Source organism: Amyelois transitella, chromosome 30, assembly GCF_032362555.1.
Source record: "Amyelois transitella isolate CPQ chromosome 30, ilAmyTran1.1, whole genome shotgun sequence".
Lineage (NCBI taxonomy): Eukaryota > Metazoa > Arthropoda > Insecta > Lepidoptera > Pyralidae > Amyelois > Amyelois transitella.
This window is the reverse complement of record NC_083533.1, coordinates 2288734-2308627: the sequence shown is the minus strand read 5'-3', so window position 1 is coordinate 2308627 and position 19894 is coordinate 2288734. Positions and strand designations below refer to the sequence as shown.

The 19894-nt window shown below is 36.6% G+C and overlaps 2 protein-coding genes across 10 annotated transcripts; one reads left to right on the top strand and one right to left on the bottom strand.

Moving 5' to 3' along the window:
• Positions 1-29: 29 nt before the first annotated feature.
• LOC106130049 (protein SGT1 homolog) lies at positions 30-4111 on the bottom strand. The gene is made up of 6 exons (XM_060952936.1): positions 3968-4111; positions 3118-3234; positions 1901-2102; positions 1559-1650; positions 814-918; positions 30-291 (listed from the first exon to the last, which is right to left on the bottom strand). Exons 1-6 carry the CDS (start codon positions 3977-3979, stop codon positions 184-186), a joined length of 636 nt encoding a protein of 211 aa, XP_060808919.1. The 5' UTR covers positions 3980-4111; the 3' UTR covers positions 30-183.
• Positions 4112-5218: 1107 nt separating this feature from the next.
• On the top strand, positions 5219-17978 carry LOC106140648 (nitrilase and fragile histidine triad fusion protein NitFhit). Of its 9 annotated transcripts, none has more exons than XM_060952929.1 (11): positions 5219-5396; positions 6307-6483; positions 7215-7373; positions 7844-8039; positions 8962-9094; positions 9824-10039; positions 11160-11360; positions 11678-11792; positions 12484-12561; positions 15644-15729; positions 17108-17978. In XM_060952929.1, exons 1-11 carry the CDS (start codon positions 5391-5393, stop codon positions 17223-17225), a joined length of 1485 nt encoding a protein of 494 aa, XP_060808912.1. In that variant the 5' UTR covers positions 5219-5390; the 3' UTR covers positions 17226-17978. The 9 variants fall into 9 exon arrangements, with proteins under 9 accessions (XP_060808912.1, XP_060808914.1, XP_060808916.1 ...); XM_060952931.1 differs by having other exon boundaries at positions 5219-5473; XM_060952933.1 differs by lacking the exon at positions 5219-5396 and adding an exon at positions 5512-5639.
• The last annotated feature ends 1916 nt before the right edge of the window (positions 17979-19894 follow it).

Genomic DNA, 19894 nt, shown 5'->3' with positions numbered 1-19894 from the left:
AGTCTTACTCTCAAAATAAAACTAATGAAGGCGCAAATTGAGTATATTCACAATTATTCACTTAAAATAAAATTTACTCAAAAATACCTCATGGTCAACCGTAAGGTTTTTATTTTTTAAAAATTTAAATGTCAAGCGACAAACATTTGTTATGGTAACACTATAATAATACGACTAATGTATTTAATTATCCCATTTTCTATACTCGAGTCCGTCCGGCGGCTTCACGTCCACCTTCTCCTTGCCTACTTGGTTCCAGTTCGTACTTAGCACTGTGCCGCCGGACTCCACCTGAAAACAACAAAAGAATAATATAAGAATAAAGACAATAATGTGCCGTGTGGTTCTCGGCACCAATACAAAAAAAAAATAGGAACGATGGAATTGAGATTCTAATAGTGACAGGTTGCCAGCCCATCGCTTACAAGAGGAATCCTTTGATTCATAAGCCTATGTCTTTGTCGCCTTTTACTAAATTCATGAGAAAGATATGGATATCTAAGCTAAAGTTCCGGAAATCACACGGCATGCTATACAAAACAACTATTTATCATTTGACAGAAAGAAAACACATTTAAATTGGGATTATTTTTGCAAAGCTAAACTATTATATTTTCTTAATATAATTAATAGTATTTTACTTTTGAAACTTTAACATAATTATAACTTTAATACTTTTTTCAATGTTATGAATGTGGATGAAGCGAAGAAAGTATGCAGAAACCGTGGCAAGTGGAAAGAGGTAGTCTCTGCCTACCCCTCCGGGAAGGAGGCGTGATTTTATGTATGTATGTATGTACTTTTGAAACTTACAAAACTCTTGTTCATGGCGCGGCGCACCTCGTCGCTGCCTTCACCATAAATTTTCTGGAAGAGAGCGTTCAGTGCCGCGTCGCCTTCCGGTTTCTCTTCTTCTTCCTGAAAGAAGAATGGAGATTTTTAATAATTGTTTATTTGCCATCTGATTAAGAACAAGCGAAGTTGGGGAATAAATAAATAAAAAAATATATATTTCCCCTGTCGCTGCCATGGTTTCCCCTGTGCTCTTTCCCGGAAGCTATATATAAGCTTGACCTTGCGAGGTAGACAGAGCATTTTGGCTGAGCCACATTGAGCTGTTTGGCTCAATGATAGAACTGAGTGAATCTCAATAGTGACAGGTTGCTAGCCCATTGTCTTAAAGAATCCAACCGACTACAGGATAGGCTTATAAACAAACCTATCCTTTAGTCGGTTTCTCACGACGTCCATGGGAACGAGACAGAGTGGTTCTATCCTTTTTTTTATTGGTTCAGGGAAATATATGTTATGGTATTCTATTTTATTGTAAACAATCTTGTATTGTTTCTTGCACCACCGTCTGTATTTTCCACAACATTGTTCTTCTTTTTTTGTATCCAAGAAAGAGTTTTAAAACAAAATGAAAATAGACATTTAAATTTCAGGAAAACGAAATACTACGGCACCAAACAAGCTGGTAACAATTAATCCAGACTTCCAATTAAAAATGCAAAGATTTTTTAATCGCATGGATTATTTTATTGTGGATTCAACTTACCATTTTCTTAATATCTTGTTCTATTTTATCCCAATCTTTTCTAAATAGTTTCGGCGGCTGCTGTGACAGGGGACCTGATGCGTCTATGACAGCTGGAAATGAAAAAAAAAATGCCTTTAATACTCTATGGTGGAACGGCATAGACAATGATTCTCAAAGAGAAAAACTGGATGGCATTGATTTTGTGGTTGTAGACAAGATAAATGCTTGAAAATAATTTCATTTGGTGAAATAAATATGCTTGCAAAAGATTTTGCTCATAAAAATATTAAATGTACGATTTTGATATCAAAATATTGTGTCATTCAGACAAAAATATGTATTATAACTCCTGCTACTCACCTTGTGGAATAGCCTTCACTTTCTCATCCTTTCCTTCTCCCTCTAACACAGTCCATCTCAGTCCCTCCTTCTTTTGCAGCTTCACTTCAATCTTTGAAGGTGTAACATTATAGGAAGACATTGATGGTACGATCTCATGGGCCAATTCCACCTCGAGGCTGTATTCTGAATCCGAGCTGGGGATCGCACTTGTTACCGATAGCTGAAATTAAAAATAGTCATTATTTAATATATTTGTATTAATTATATATTTTTATTTTTACAAATATTTATTTTTATAAAGTATTTTATGCTCCTATGACAAAATGTGGAATTAGATAGCAGCTGCGGCTTTTGCTCCCACGGGAAAGAATTGTTGTATTTTATCAAAATCTATCCAGTTGATTTTGCGTGAAAGAGTAACAAACTAATATCCATAAAATGTCTTGGTCTGCTGAAGATATTCTTTAAAATAAGCAGAACCTATAGTACTATTGTTTCTTGTGTTTATCATTCCAATGTGTTTTCTCTGTACACAAATTGGTAAATATACTAGTCATTTGCCATGAAGTCAACATCATATAATAGACTATGTAATGTCAGTTGTTAAAATTTTTTTATTGAACAACTAGGTGCGCAAGCGATTTCGTCCGCGTGGAATACTTATTTTGGGCATCATTGAAGCCCTGAAGGATAAATTATTTTCCCTGTTTTTTTTTTTCACATTTTCCATTATTTCTTCGCTACTAATAGTTGCAGCGTGATGTTATATAGCCTAAAGCCTTCCTCTATAAATGGTCTATTCAACATAAAAGTTCCCGAGATTAGCACATTCAAACAAACTCGTATATATATAATAGATTCGTTCAACTAGACCACAACCACTTTAATTTTAACAAAATTTTGATGAAACTACTTTGATGCTTTAAGAACTTTGAAATACTATTGACAGAACTTACAGATTTATAAAATGAGTAGGATATCAACAAAGATATTAGTAACACACATAAAGCAATAGGAATGGTCAGAGTGGGAAGGCCTAGATAAACATATCTTGATCAAATTAAGGATGCCTGGCAAAAGGTCAGGTCAAGAGTGCCGGAAAATGCTGAGCCTGTCTAAAGTGGAAAGTTGTAGTCTCTGCTTACCCCTCCGTGAAACCAATGTGATTTTTTGTTTGTATGTGTGTGATAAAGAGAGTTCAAAATTACAGAAAATTGTATAAACATTTTACTCACACTTCTATTGCCGTAATGCACTTTTACTTTATCTGCGGGAGCATTCTTTATCAGAATTGTGACCACAACCTGAGCATCTGTCTGGTACCAGTCATGTTTAATTTTGGGCTTCGCTGGCTGTAAAAAATACATTAAAAATTTAATTTTTTTAGCCGATTAGGTTGATAGATAGAACTCTTTATTGCACCATAAGAGTAAAATATACAAAACAGATAGAGATGGTACAAGACTTTCTTCCTAAGAAGTCTTTTCGCCCTGGGGAATTAAAGAAACGCACATTTCTGTCATTATCATCCTAAAGAATTAATTTAATTATAAAAAATGATTTTAGTTGACGTTATTGGAATTTCATATCCGATTTATTCTTATTATGACACCTGTTAACTAGTATGAAGCTTTATACATTAACTTCTTTTTTTATTTTTTAACCCAAAGATATTTTGGTGAATAAAGTTGACTAAATATGACTTACAATTTCTTATACTAATAATCAATTTAACTAATCAATAAAAGTAAAATTCCTAAACTACAAACTAAAAAAAATTACTATTTAAGTTTTGACCCCTTGGTAGGGTTCCCATCACGAGGGCAGCATTCCCTCGCTGTATTGCAATACGCTGTGCAAGAAAGCTGCCCGCGCGAGGGCCACCCGTTGCCTTTCTCCGGCATTTGCTGAGCGCCTTTTGAAGCCCACGTGCGCCCCTGCCCCACGAACCAAGAGTTTCGACACCAAAGGTTATGAAGTCATACTGGATGCCGAGACAATGGTATTTATTAGTTTTACAGCTGGTTCTATATCTTAAAATAAACTATTTGCAAACTAAAACTTTATACATATATTGATATATACCTCGGTCGACATTTTATATATTTGGGTCTGGAAATCACTTCTTTTCAATTCAATTCACAGCGAATCGCCAAATTAAAGATAAAAACAATTCATCTTATACTTTTCAAGACTTTTCTAGACTGTCATGATGTCCGTGTCACGTTTGACAGCTGAAATTAAGTGTGACCAGTATGTCAAATTTATTTAACGGCTTGTTATATTAGTAATTTTGCTTTAAGCCCGGATTAATTCCGTGAAACACGTAGCTTTAATATGCCTTGCTAAAATATTTTATGAGGTGACCTGCTCCCAGTGGATGTCGTAACAAGCGACTAAGGGGTAGGCTTATAAACTTGGGATTCATATTTTAGGCGATGGGCTAGCAACCTGACACTATTAGAAACTCAATTCTATCATAAAGCCACACAGCTGAACGTGGCCTATCAGTCTTTTCGAGACTGTTGGCTCTGTCTACCACGCGAGGGATACGTGACTATATGTTTGCATACGCGCCATCTTGGCTGTTCAATTCATGAATAATTGTTTGATATATTTAGAATAGTCTAAAAGGGGATCGCAGGTCGCAGGTATCAAGCTATATTTTACAGAGTATAGTGAAATGTCTTCTGTCTCTTGATGATTAGGTTATACTGGCTTCATCGACGGAGAAGTTACAGGAAGTTATTAAAAGGTATAAGAAAAGAATGAAAAAGAAGAGGCAATGACAGAATGTAATATATTTGATGGAAGGAGAAAGAGTGGAGCAATAATTGAAACATACTTTTTGTCTTTCCAACATCAAACTTTACAGCAGATGGAAAGTGTTGGAGCGGGAAGATCTTCCACCAGGCTAGGTGTTATGCCTGAGGAACTCCGACGATGTTGTGTCGGAGGTTGTATTTATGCTCCAAACCGTGCAATTTTCGTTTGCATGAGTTAGTTTATTTCGCTACTATTGTTTGAGCGCGTAAATAACACAGAGGATAGAATTAAGAGTTATTCACTCTGGTAGTTGTTTTTAGCTACTAATAAGTATATTATTTCGGGGATAAAATTTTTAACTTACAGCGGTAACGGCATATAAAGAATCTCAAAATCAAAAGTAGCTAAAAAGTTTAGCTACAAGTACAAAAATGTAGTCTTCAAAAAGTTGCCAATTCTAGCTAGAAAGTTAATAAGTTGGCAACACTGGCCGTAACTATAATGTGCGGGTCGGCCTAGACAGGCAGAGTAGGTGCCGCTTGACAGTTCCAAAATGTCAATGTCAAGGATGTTGCAAATGCCAATTGCCTGCAATTCAAGGCAATATCGTCGGTGCGAAACTTAAAAAACTACCTATTATCAAATTTACAATTATTAAAACTACTTCATGACTTATCAATAACTTTTTAACAATAAAACGAAGCGTGAGCGCGAGGCCGTTCAATTAGTCAAAGTTAGTAGAATGTGGGTAAGTGAGGTTATGGCTGTTTATCAGTTCGTATAGAGGTGGAAAAATTTATTACAACATAGGATTTGGAAGTTTAGGTAAATTGAATGAAATGGTTTTGTTTATTGTTAATTTATTATCTTATCAGAGTGCTATGTCCATGTTTAATTGTGGAATTTATCTCTCTTTTGTTTGAAAAGTTGACATTATTCACTTCATAAAATAAATTTCTTCATTGCATATAATATTAAGTATGTAGTAAAGGTCTATATTTTTTTAAGTGCTCTTGTACTAGCATAGTGTAACACATAATATTATTTATTTATAATAAAGAAGATAAGAATAAGGAAGATTTTCCGCCAGGCTAGGTGTTATGCCTGGGTTATCGTGGCTCCAACATTGTCAAGTCAGAGTTTGTATTTATGCTCCATTCTGTGAAATCTTTGTTATTGCAATTTAGACTCTTCACTGCTATTGGCTGAGCCCATTTTCGCTGCTATGATTAACAGTTGATATCGCAGCTATGTATGCACTTTTAATGGTATTTACCTTTAAGACCCAGTTTATAAGACTCAATTGAGTTAAAACTCAATAAAACATAACATTTTAGTCTGGAAGTATTGTAGTAAAATAATTTAGCTAGAGCTGTATTTTTGTATTAATTGTTTAATAGAGGACTTTGTATTGATTACCCAACACTTATATTTAATAGGTAATAAATAAAGATTTTTTTTATTTTGTTATCTGTCCCTTTTATTATCAGCCATCTTTATGATACTTTTTTATTATAGTTTGATTATGTTTTCCGTTCAGTTTCATCCAACTAAAGCTACGAAAAAGGTTGTGTCAGCCTGAATGCAGAATACATTAGAAAAAAAAACAGAGTTTATGAAGTAGATTACTTTTATCTGTATTTATCTTTATGTTTCAGTTTCTCCAATTAAAGATACTAAAAAGAGTGTGTCAGTTTGAATTTACAAGATACTGCTCTCAGAACATGAGCGCGAAGAGAATAGCCGTGTGTCAGATGACCGCGGTGGCCGACAAGGCCGCTAATTTGCAAGTAGTCAGTCAGTTAATTAGTGATGCGGCTAAGGAGGATGTGCAGGTACAAATAAACCGAATTCAATTCCTTGTCAAATGAAAAGTGATTATAATTTGAAAAGGACACAACTGACACTTTAGAATAGGCCCACTCCATATCTTTCTCGTGAATGTCGTAAAAGGCGACTAAGGGATAGTTTAATACACTTGTAATTTTCTAAGGCAATGGGCTGGCAACATGTACACTATTTGAATCTTTATTCCATAACTTTATGCCAATGGCTGAAAGTGGCCTTTCAGTCTTTGGAAGACTGTCGGCTCTGTCTACCGATTAAGGGATATAGACGTGATTTTGTGTATGCTAGGGAAGCAGTTGGCACAGACTATAGTTTTCTCGACAACCACACCAGCCCTTGAAGCACGGCACGCACAATGCCGTTTCTATCGCGCGAAAAACTATTGCTGTCTCGTTTTTCGATTTGTGAAAAGGTGAAACAGCAATAGGTTTTCGTTTGATAATAACAGCGTCGCGTGCCCATGTTACGGGGAAAGCATGGCATTTATATTTTCTCTTTACTAATAATCTTCTTTTCTTATAATCTGAGCATATATACTCCCTGAGAAGTTCATTAGTGTACATACATAAAATTACGGGAAGGTAGGCAGTGGCTAACATCTTTCCACTTGCAATGTGTATATTTTCAAATCAAATCAAATTTACAACACTGTTGGCTCTGTCTACTCCGCAAGGGATATAGACGTGATTATATGTCTGTTTGTATGTATATATTTCAGATGCTCTTTTTCCCCGAAGCGTGTGACTATATCTGTGACAACAAGAAGGATGTTGTCGCCCAGGCAGAGCCTGTAAACACTGGGTACACAGTGGGCAGGTACAGAGAGTTGGCTGCTAAGCATAATGTTTGGTTGTCTATGGGAGGAGTTCATGAAAAGGTAAAGAACATAAGGTACTAAGACAACTTCTTTGTTTGGAATGCTAGTTTCATTTCTGTTGATCTTAAGCCCCAAGGCAAAAGTATAATTTGGCATGGAAATACAAATATAGAATAGATATTGCAGTAAAAGAAAACTTTGGAAAAAAAAAATCTATTGTTACCGAATTTTGCAAATTGTTTCCATGTTTTGCAAGTTGTTCCCATATTCTTCAAATTGTTTCCTTATTTTTCTAATTGTTTCCATATATATTTTTGAATATGTACCCAGTGTTTTTAAATTGTTTCCAGAGTTCCTTGTAAAATGGAAAAAATATTAAGTTTATAGTATCTTCATGTATGTCATAGTCAGTTTGACGCATGCGCAGAGTCAGATTCGCCCTCGGCCAGTTCTTTTTATGAAAAGAAATCCCCTCGGACCACAACTTGGACTCATAAAACATCACATTAATATATTTTTCTTTCATTCAGGACGATAAAAACCCAACGAAAATGTTCAACACTCACATAATAATAGACAACAAAGGCGACATAGTTCAAACATACAGGAAACTCCATCTCTTCGACGTGGAGATACCGGAGAAGGGAGTGAGACTGAAGGAGAGTGACTTCTGTCAGCCGGGGGAGCATATCGTCACACCTGTTGATACGCCAGCGGGGCGGGTTGGTTTGTACTGATTTCGTTAACCCACTTCAATATAAGGAGGTTAAGGTACTGAGACTTGATAATTTTCCTGAGTATATTGCTATATATATGTGCCGTGTGGTTCCCGGCACCAATACAAAAAAGAATACGACCAGTCCATGTCTTTCCCATGGATGTCGTAAAAGGCGACTAAGGGACAGTATTATAAACTTGGGAATCTTTTTTAAGGCGATGGGCTAGCAACCTGTCACTATTTGAATCTCAATTCTATCATTAAAATAGTCGAACGTAGCCATTCAGTCTTTTCAAGACTCTTGGCTCTGTCTACCCCGCAAGGGACAGACGTGACCATATGTATGTATGTATATTATACTAAGGAATATTTCCCGGTTTCACATGGAATCTTATTCTAGTTGTTGTATTTTTTTTACGTACATACATATAATACATATGTATAATCACGTATATATCCATTGCGAGGCAGATAGAGCCAACGGTCTTGAAAGAATTGAATTGGTCACATTCAGCTGTTTGGCATTATGATAGAATTGAGATTCAAATAGTGACAGGTTGCTAGCTCATCGCCTAAAAGAATCCCAAGTATATAAGCCTATCCCTTAGTTGCCTTTTACGACATGTGGCGGTAACCACACGACACAATTTGCTTTCATAGAATAGAATAGAATAGATTTATTTTCAAAATTGGATAAAAGGTATCACTTATTGACGTCACATCACTTAAATCTAATTATAACTACTACCACTTCCAAAGCGCATAAGTGCATGTGTAGAAGAAGCGGCGGAACAAACTACACTGCAGCATTTTCATCGGACGTCAATATACAAATATAGATCTCTTAAATCTAAATCATGGACGAATGCACATTGTCTACATTACAAAAACATGAATGAATGAATGAATGAATATTTCATATTTTCCCAGGTATGGCGATATGTTACGACATGCGTTTCCCTGAAATGGGGACGTCCCTCAGCGTGATGGGGGCGGATATACTGACGTACCCCTCCGCCTTCACATATGCCACGGGGATGGCTCACTGGCATACATTGCTCAGGTATGTAAAGGAGTTGTTGTCAGCTTTTTGGGCACACTTCTACTTTTTAAGGTGGGCTAATAAAATTTTACAATTTATTGTTAAACATGTGCCGTGTGGTTCCAGGCACCAATACAAAAAATACCACACCAACCACCACTCCATTTCTTTCCCATGGATGTCGTAAAAGGCGACTAAGGGATAGACTAAGGGATAGATTCTTTTTTTGGAGATTGGCTAGCAACCTGTCACTATTCGAATATCAATTCTAACATTAAGCCAAATAGCTGAATATGGCCATTCAGTCTTTTCCAGACTGTTGGCTGTGCCTACCCCGCAAGGGATATAGACGTGACCATATGTATGTATGTATGTTAAACATTGCTGATGGATATTTAACAAGGAATTTCATTAATTTAAAAATTATTCCGAATGGTTTTTAAAATTTAGAATAATCGTTAAATTAATAAAGATTATTTTGAAAGAATCTTCATTAACCTTTCCTTCTAGTAAAAAGAAGTTCTAAGCTAACATCTGCCGGGTCATTTTTTAACCGACTTTAAAAAGAGGAAGTTCTCATAAACATTTCATTAAATATTTTTTCCAATGTTTATTTTTTTTCTTGTACAAAACTTTTTGAGTCTGTTGTCTCCGTCAGCACCGCAATGGATAAAGACGTGACGTAAAAGTTGCGACGAAACTATTTCGCAGTCTGTTCTCATTTGAGGTAAACATTTATTCTCTTTACAGGGCACGAGCTATTGAAAACCAGTGTTACGTCGTCGCGGCGGCACAGACGGGCCAACATAATGCCAAGAGGCGTTCTTACGGGCACGCGTTATGCGTGGACCCCTGGGGAGTGGTCCTGGCCGACTGCGAGGACCACTCGGGGTACAAAGTGGTTGAGATATCACCTGATACTATAGCCACTGTCAGGAGGGACATGCCCGTGTTTAGTCACAGGCGGTGAGTAGGTCGTTTTATTACTTATAATCAGAGATCGGAATAGGTAGATTTATTTTATGTACTTGCATCATGAATTACCATAGAAAGCATAACATGGATAAGCTTCTTTTCCGGGATTCCATTTCAGTACTTACACTTACAGTAAACTACATTGTCCGCGGGTAACATAGGACTACAATTTACGTGAACGAAGTCGAGGGAAAACAGCTACCACTAATATATTCTTCATCCCACTTGTAAAAATTCCGGAAAAAATCTTAATAATTTACAAATTCCGCAATCCCGGTGGAGGCATGTCCATATTAATATATACGTTTCAGTTCATTGACCCCAATTCAATCTACCTATTCCGATCTTTACTTATAATACTCGTTTAGGTCATTCACACACTCATTTCATTCATTCAGTTAGCCTTGCCATTCGTAAAATTACTAATTTGGGTTTATTTCTTTTAATAATAATTACATTAATACATCTTGGTTATCTTAGTCTAGTTATCTCTCTAGTATTTATTCACATTCTCTCGTAAATTTAATTCACTAACTGACTCGTTCGTTCGGCGAAGGACTTCCCCTGCGATAACAAAAAAAAGGAGAGATATGCCTGTTTAGGAGATGAGTTGTACAACCGTCGTTTTTGATAATTACTCATTGTTTTTCGTCGTTCATTCGTTCAATTAGCTCTTCGAGTCGATCACTTTGTTACTCATTTGATTCAAAACACTAATTTATGCAGATTTCAAATGGGAAAAATTATTTGATAATTTTTTTAATCTTATAATTCATAGACGTAAAAAAGTTTTCTGTCACTCACACGTGCGTACAATGCCTTTTTTTCAAGCCATACCACGTCGGCCATTTTTTACGTCTATATTATAACTAATGTTCTTGATATTTCGAGGGTAGTAACATATTTAGAAGAATAAGTCATAGTCATGTCTCGTAATACTAAGTGTATCCGTGGGATTTGTTATAAACGTTATTTTGCTCAAAAAATCTAGATATACCTTATACCTTTATAACTACGAACTCATTGTAGGAAGTTTTGAACAATTTAAACGTTGAATGAAATGAGCGTTGAACTTATTCAAATTTTCAATAAAATAGAAATTCCTTTTTAGTCGAGACGTGTACTCCCTGTACACTCTCAGCCTGCGCAAGAGTCAGCTGTGGGAGCCCCCAAGCCCCTCCCCCCCGGCGTCCCCCCCTGCCCCCTCCCCCCCGGCCGCCGCCCCCCCGGCCAACACGTTCGGCCACGTGCGCGTGCCCGACACCTGCGTGTTCTACAAGTCCTCGCTCAGTTACGCTTTTGTAAATCTGAGGTGAGTGTTTGTATTTCTTTATACACATATACATACATATATATCACATCTCTATTCTCAACGAGGCAGATAGAACCAACGGTCTTGATAAATCTGAAGTTCAATCGTTTGGGTTAACGATAGGATTGAGATTCAAATAGTAACAGGTCGCTAGCCCGTCGCCTAAGAGATGAATCCCAAGTTTATAAGCCTATCCCTTAGTTGCCTTTTACGACACCCATGGGAACTAGATGGAGTGGTCCTGCCGGGAATCACACGGCACACATATATATGTTGACGTTTTAATTATATATTTATTTAATGATTGACCGACCCAGATGCGTGATCCCCGGCCACGTGTTGGTGGCCCCGCTGCGCCCCGCCGAGAGGAACAACGACCTGACCGAGGAGGAAGCGGACGATTTCTACAAGACCATACGATTAGTGCAAAAGGTAACGGCTGATTTCATGGTTTTTATTTTTGTAAAAAGACCAAAAAAGATTTAAAAAAAAAGTTTGTTAACGGTCGTGGAATGTGAATGATTTTAGACTGTAGGAAGTATAGTCGCAAAGTTAGTTATTCACTACGGAAGACAGAAGCAAAAAAAGAAAAAATACTTGACATTGAAATGATGCTTTTAGACCTTAGGTAGTATAGTCTTAAAGTTAGTTATTCACTACAGGAAAAAATAATTGATAATAAATACGATCTCTGACATTTTCCTCTACCTTTTTCCTAACTGAAACAAACCATGGCAACCGTTGCTATGGCGTACATAAAGAAGGTTGCCTCCATAGACTTGTGATAATCACACAAACGTATTTGTATTCCTGTTGTTTTAAACAATAATTTTTAGCCGTTTGGTTGCCGGCACCAATAGAAAAAAGAATAGGACCACTCCGTCACTTTCTCATGGATGTCGTTAAAGGCGACTAAGGGATATACTATTGAACTTGGGATTCTTCTTTTAGGCGATGGGCTAGCAACCTGTCACTATTTGAATCTCAATTCTATCTTAAAGTCAAACAGCTGAACGTGGCCTATCAGTCTTTTCAAGACTGTTGGCTCTGTCTACCCCGCAAGGGATATAGACTTGACGATATGAATGTATGTATGAGTGTTAAACAATACTTTTGTTTCCAGCTCATGGAAAAGGTACACGATACTCAATCGTGTACGGTGACCATACAAGACGGGCCGGACGCGGGACAAACTGTTAAGGTGAAGTTGTGAACTATTTTTAATTATATATTAAGTTTTGTCCGCGCCTCCTCTCGCGTGAAAAGCAGCCTATGCCCTTTTCCGTACCCCAAAATATATGTATGCAAAATTTTGTACATACATATAGTGACGTCTATATCCCTTGCGGGGTAGACAGAGCCAACAGTCTTGTAAAGACTGATAGGCCACGTTCAGCTTTTTGGCTAGATGATAGAATTGAAATTCAAATAGTAACAGGTTACTAGCCCATCGCCTATAAGTTTATAAGGGCTTACCCCTTAGTCGCCTTTTACGACATCCATGGGAGTAAAAGGAGTGGTCCTATTCTTCTTTTTTATTAGTGTCGGGAACCACTCGGCACAAATATGAAGATCTGTTAAGCGGTTTAACTGTAGAGAGTTAACATAGGTACATACAAACAGTCTTAATTTTGTATTAAAATTACATTACATACACAAACACATACACACTCCCACACATACATATGTTGGGTTAGATTCTCCAGCACCTCCTCTTAACAGGGTCACGGAGGTCAGACGGGAACCGCTTCGTGGTAACTCAATGGGTTTTGGAATGGCGCAAACAAAATAAAATATATATCTTGTTTTGAAAGATATTGACATTTATTTTATGGTTATATCTGTAAAGTTCAAGACATCGGGTTTTTATTTGTTTAGGAAGTATAGTCACAAAATTAGTTATTCATACAGAAGATAGAAGGAGAAAAGAGGAGAGAAAAAATTTCAAACACTATATTTTTGGACATAAATATAAATATTTGACAATGAAAATTATATCTCTGACATTTTTTACCTAACAAACAAAACAAACATGGCAACCCTTGCTATGGCGTATATGAAGAAGGTTGCCTACCATTTGTTTTATATTTAATCCATTCCTGCATACAATTTAATTCATAATTTTTAACTTCTTAACTTTCGAATTTGGAATGATCCATTCATTCCGAATTCGAATGTTAAGAAGAAAAAAAAAACAATTCTATTGTTATTTCATTCGCCTATGTCATTCCGTTTACTAGAATAGTTATTCAGTATGGCTTCATATGGAAACCCCCTTATATTAGGCGGCGTCACACGATCATGGTATGGTGAGTTTCTTGTCATGTCTGTGGACACTCTTCTGCACACACCTTTATGTATAGTGCATATCAAAAGTATGAGTATAGCGTACTTGATCATTTTTGATAGCTTGATTGTATCTGAAAAATAAATATAGACATTATTTTTTAAATATCTAACTATTTCAAGAAGCGATTGAGATTTAAATAGTGATTGATTGCTAGCCCATTGCCTCCAAGAGGAATCCCAAGTTTATTTGCCTTTCCCTTAGTCGCCTTCTACGGCATAGATACATATATGTAGTGGTCCTATTCTACAGTGCCGGGTAACACACGGCAGTTTTAATTATTGTATTGATCTTGAAACTTACTTGTGAGTTCAAGACAAAAGATAACTGCAATTATTGGCAATGTTGGAAGAGAATAGTTTACGATTGTACAAGATATACAAAGATGTATAAGATATATATATTAGTGCACCCCTTAAGGAACCATACTTGCGGGGAAGATAGAGCCAACAATCTTGAAAAGACTGATGTTCAGCTGTTTGGCTAAATGATAGAATTGACATTCAAATAGTGCTAGCCCATCGCCTAAAAGAAGGATCCAAAATTTATAAGTAAACCAATATGTCGTAAAAGGCGACCAAGGGATAGGCCCTTAGTCGCCTTTTACGACATCCTTTTTTATTAGTGCCTGGGAACCACACGGCCACATATTATAATGTATATTTATATAATGCATACTAAGGAAAAATATTAAGAAAAAACCACTTACATACAATTTTGAATATATGTTTTTTTCGTCTTATAACACAATTACAACACATGCACCCAACTTAATATCTTGACAATAACAGTTCCACAAAATGCCAGTCCAAATTGTACAGATTCCTTCAAAACAATACTACGAAATGTGAACTTATCACTTTAATGGGCGTAGGCGGGCGTGTGGCACTTCCTTATCAATGCTTGTATAATTTACATATTTATGAAGTGAAAAGATATGTATTTTTGTATGTTTGTTTGTAAAAAAAAAAAACAACTGGACTGATTCACACGAAATTTGGCACAGATATATACTAGAATAGAACTTCGAGAATGACATGGGCTACTTTTTCTTTTGGAATTTCACACTGAAGCGAAGCCATGTGCACAAGCCATTCATATTATAAAACATAAAACATGTAACTAAACGCTCGACACGACGGCTAGTTTTCTCACACTAAAAGTCCGTACAAACTATGGTAAGCGAATGTTTATCTTTGAAGGAGCACAATTATTTAACAAACTACCCCAAGATATTAAAAAAATTGTTTCATTCAATTTATTTAAAACAAAGCTTACTGAACACATTTATAAAAATATGTAATTAAGTACTGAATTTAAGTTAATGAACTTGTGCAATTTTACCTCAATAGTCTTTTTTGTGATAATATTCGTTTATCCAAATTACCTAGTGGCAGTGCAAACGATAAAACTTATTTTAAGTATAGGTATTGTAGATTCTCAGCTAAGTGACTATGTATGTCTTATTGAGAAATAAAGATCTTTGAACTTAATTATCTTGTTGACCATCATCAGTCTGGCAGGGTCATTATTTCTTTGTATAATTTCGTTATAACTAAATACTACTATAACTCTATTATCAATTTTATAAGTTACACCGATGTACCTGCGCAGGAGTTTAACGTTTGTATGGCGCGAAAACATTTGAGCGGTTGAACCAATCAGAGCGCGCCATTTGAACCCGCGAACCGAACGCTATTGGTCAACTATTATGAGCGAGATAGCAGAGCGAGTTTAGAGATAGCAGGATACACTTGATTTTGGATTATAAGTTTAATTTTTTTTTTGTACATAGTCTATCTCCTTCGCAAAATTTTATGGAAATCGGTTCCGTGATTTAGACGTGAAAGGCAGACAAACGAACACACATATACACATTTAAAATATTAGTATGTAGTTTATGGTTTTAATTTAATTAACTTTTTATTTCTCACAGCATCTCCATTGCCACATAATGCCTCGCAGAAAGGGGGATTTCATTCAGAACGACCTCATATATTTGGAACTCGCCAAACACGACCAGTGAGTTGAGAACATAATAATAAAGTGGTCCAGTTGTTTCTGACTCTCTCATGAAGTTTTAAGTCTTATTAAGTTATATAAATAAATATAAATATATACGGGACAAATTACACATATTGAGTAGCCTCGAAGTAAGTTTGAAACTTGTGTTACGAGATACTAACTCAACGATACTATATTTTATAATAAATACTTAGATAGATAAACATCCAAAACCCAGACCAATCAGAGAAAGTTCGTTTCTCATCATGCCCTGGCCGGGATTCGAACCCGGGACCTCCGGTGTCACAGACAAGCGTATTACCGCTGCGCCACAGAGGCCGTCGCCGAGAGAGAGAAGCAGAGAAGTTGAGACTGACATGAGACATGAGAGAGTAAATAAGCTCTGCGTGTAATCTGCTGTAAGTTGATTGGGTGTTTTATGAATTGATTAAATTAAGCAGTACTTTATAAATAAGTTTGTAGAAAAATACAGATATGATTATGATAACACCTTATGTAGCGTACAACGTAGAATATTAGTACCTAGTATATAAAGTTTGTTACCGCATCTTCTGCACTGACGCCTTGGAAGCGGCAGTAAACTTAGTTTTTAAGTAATTTATTTGACGTCAACCAATGTTGTTAAACCATACGACAATTATTAAGCGATATAATAGTATCCTATAATAATAATAAAAATTTTGAATTTGAATTTGAATTTGAATAACCATGATAGACTCTTCCACGCGTACGAAGTCGCAGGCTACAGCTAGTATTTATACAGATGTTCTTCTAAACCAACGTGGAATCTCGTATGGATGAATGTGCATATTCCCTACGAAGATACAAACATATAGTCACAGTTTTGAAGAGACTGATAGGCCACGTTTAGCTGTTTAATATTATAATAGAATTGAGATTCAAATAGTGACAGGTTGCTAGCCCATCGCCTAAAAGAAGAATCCCAAGTTTATAAGCCTCTACCTTAGTCGCCTTTTACGACATCTATAGGAACGAGATGGAGTGGTACTATTTTCATTTTGTTTTGGTGCCGGGAACCACACGGCTTATGTCCTAAATCTTCGTTTACAATAAAACACTAATTACATTTAGTTAAAACAGGGCCGTGTGGTTCCCGGCACCAATACAAAAACGAATAGGACCACTCCATTTCTTTCCCATGGATGTCGTAAAAGGCGACTAAGGGATAGGCTTACATACTTGTGATTCTTTTTTTAGGCGATGGGCTAGCAACCTGTCACTATTTGGATCTCAATTCCATCATTAAGCCGAGCAGCTGAACGTGGCGATTCAGTCTTTTCGGGACTATTGGCTCTGTCTACCCCGTAAGGGATATAGACGTGACTATATGTATGTATGTATGCACTAATTACAGATGGCGCGGCGGAGGCCCGAGCAAGCCGGCGAGAACCCTGGAGGAAATGGAAGCCGAGGCCGCCATGCTGAGGAAGGAACTGAAGGAAATGATGAGGAAGGATGCCATGGCCAGCTAGTGTTGTAATGCTGCTTTTATACTGTCTCAAAATAATTGATTTATAGACCAACTAGCTTCACCCGTGCGAAACTAGCGCCACTTACGAAACACTACTACTACTTAATATTATAAATGCGAAAGTTTGTGAGTATTTCAGGATGTCAGTATGGATGTTTGTTACTCTTTCACGCAAAAACTATTGAACCGATAACGATGAAATTTGGTATGTGCGTAGCTGAAGATCCGGAATAACATATAGGCATTTTTATTCCAGAGTTCCCGCGGGCTTGATAAGGTTTTTCATGCGGACGAAGTCGCGGGCGGCCTCTAGTATACCAATAAATACGTAATTTATTTGTACGGGTAATCTACTGAACCAATTTTCTTGAAATTACGCGTATATATAATTAAAAGTCTGGAGAACGATAAAGGGTACTTTTCATCCTGGTAAAAACTAAAGTTTTTTGAGCGGGATTTGCGAAAAACCTATATTCTTTTGTAGGTGTCGCTAAATTCTCGCGAGACGAAGCGGGTAAAAGCTAATACATCTCCTCTACGGATTGGGGGTAAAAAAATTGAAAAATTGAAAAGGGAAGAACAATGAAATCTGTTTAAAAATGAATAAAACGTCATGACGTGTCTGCTAACACCATTCGTAGGGATCGATGGACCGACAGGAGTGTGGTATTATATTTTTGTATATCTAATAATATTTATTTATGTTGTGTAAAATATTGTGATATTGAAATAAAAATAATTATTTGACAAGTAACTTGTGATTTTTTTTTGGAAAAAACTATGCTTTTTTTGGAAAAAACTATGCTTTTTCGCAGTTTGCTTTTTGTTGCCGTGTGGTTCCAGGCACCAATAAAAAGAAAAGAATAGGACCACTCTATCTCACTCCCATGGATGTCGTTGAAGGTGACTAAGGGATAGGCTTATAAACTTGAAATTCTTTAAGGCGATAGGCTAGCATCCTGTCACTATTTTAATCTCAATTCTATCATTAAGCCAAACAGCTGAACGTGGCCTATCAGTCTTTACAAGACTGTTGGCTCTGCCTACCTCGCAAGGGATATCCCTATCTCTATATAGACGTGATTATATATATATGTATGTATGTTTTCGCAGCTGCTTCCCTTCCTGTGCACGTAGAAGTCAATCAAGGAAAAGGCTAATAAACTAGGAATTCCTCACTTAGGCGATGGGGTAGCAACTAATCGCATTTTGAATCTCAATTACATCACTAAGACATACAGTTGAACATGGCCTCACAGTCAGTCATTTCCAGACTGTTGGCTCTGTCTACTTCGTAAAATACAAAGACGTGATGATGTGTATGTATCTCCAGCGTGAATAAGAAGAATCCCTTTGTAACGGTCGAGTGTAAAATTTATTAAATTACCATTATCAAATTTATACATACATACATACATATGGTCACGTCTATATCCCTTGCGGGGTAGACAGAGCCAACAGTCTTGAAAAGACTGAATGGCCACGTTCAGCTATTTGGCTTAATGATAGAATTGAGATTCAAATAGTGACAGGTTGCAAGCCCATCGCCTAAAAAAGAATCCCAAGTTTGTAAGCCTATTCCTTAGTCGCCGTTTAATAAAAAAAAAAATCATTGAATCGTACGGAACGCGATAAAAAATTCATCACGTGTGATAAAAATCCGGTAATTTTAGAGCCCTTACCTGCGAATAGCGTGAAAACCTTTTAAATAAAGGTCTATCAACGAGAATTGAGCGGGAAAGGGTCGTATCTAACACATTACGATGGCCTGTGGTCGATTTTGTTGCCAAGCAGTGAGTTTGTAAACTTTGTAAGTCGCAAGTTTGTTTTCGCAATAAATAAATATATGTATATAATAATAATAAAAATTCATTAAGGACGTCCTGGTAAAGGGTCAGGTCAAAAGTACCCGAAAAAGAAACTAGCATGCATGAAGAGAGTTATGAATGTGGATGAAGCGAAGGAAGTACCTATGCAGAGATCGTGCCAAGTGAAAAGAGGTAGTCTCTGCCTACCCGTCCGGGAAAGAGGCGTGATTTTATGTATGTATGTATGTATGTTAAGATTCAAATACTGACAGGTTGCCCATCGCCTAAAAGAAGAATCCTAAGTTTAATAATGGAATTCTGTCACATCCAATTAAGTATTTACAAGTACTAAGTATTAATAATTCTATGTTCAATAAGGAGTAGAATCTTATACGAATAATCATTGATGTTAGAAGTAAAATTAACCTTTTGTCTGGCCGTACTAACTACTTGATATTTTCTTTGAATGCGAAATACGGCCCAATGATCCTAAACAATAAAGCTTTTGGCTGGAACTTTGAATAGCGTAATCGGAGACATTATTATGTGGCAGTCAGTTGTTACGCCTAAACCGACTTCAGATGAGCGAGATATAATTTGAATGTTGCTTACTTTTTCGTAAGTCTTTATACAGGTAAAAGAGGATACTGACTGACTAGTTAACTGAAAATAATTAACTGAAAAATATGTAGAGTTTGAAATTAGACACAAAGATGGGATTCCTCTTGCAGGCGATGGGCTAGCAACCTGTCACAATTCTATTATTAAGCCAAATAGCTGCACGTAGCCTATCAGTCTTTTCAAGATTTTTGGTTAGGTCTACCCCGCAAGGGATATAGACGTGATAACACGTAGTATGTAA

Coding starts and splice junctions, on each gene's coding strand:
- LOC106130049 (XM_060952936.1), bottom strand. Junction 2,103..3,117: donor TGCATTACGGCAATAGAAGT/GTGAGTAAAATG, acceptor TTTTAATTTCAG/CTATCGGTAACAAGTGCGAT. Junction 1,651..1,900: donor AGTGAAGGCTATTCCACAAG/GTGAGTAGCAGG, acceptor TTTCATTTCCAG/CTGTCATAGACGCATCAGGT.
- LOC106140648 (XM_060952926.1), top strand. CDS start 5,749: ATGCCTGGGTTATCGTGGCTCCAACATTGTCAAGTCAGA. Junction 9,095..9,823: donor CACTGGCATACATTGCTCAG/GTATGTAAAGGA, acceptor TTCTCTTTACAG/GGCACGAGCTATTGAAAACC. Junction 15,730..17,107: donor GAACTCGCCAAACACGACCA/GTGAGTTGAGAA, acceptor CACTAATTACAG/ATGGCGCGGCGGAGGCCCGA.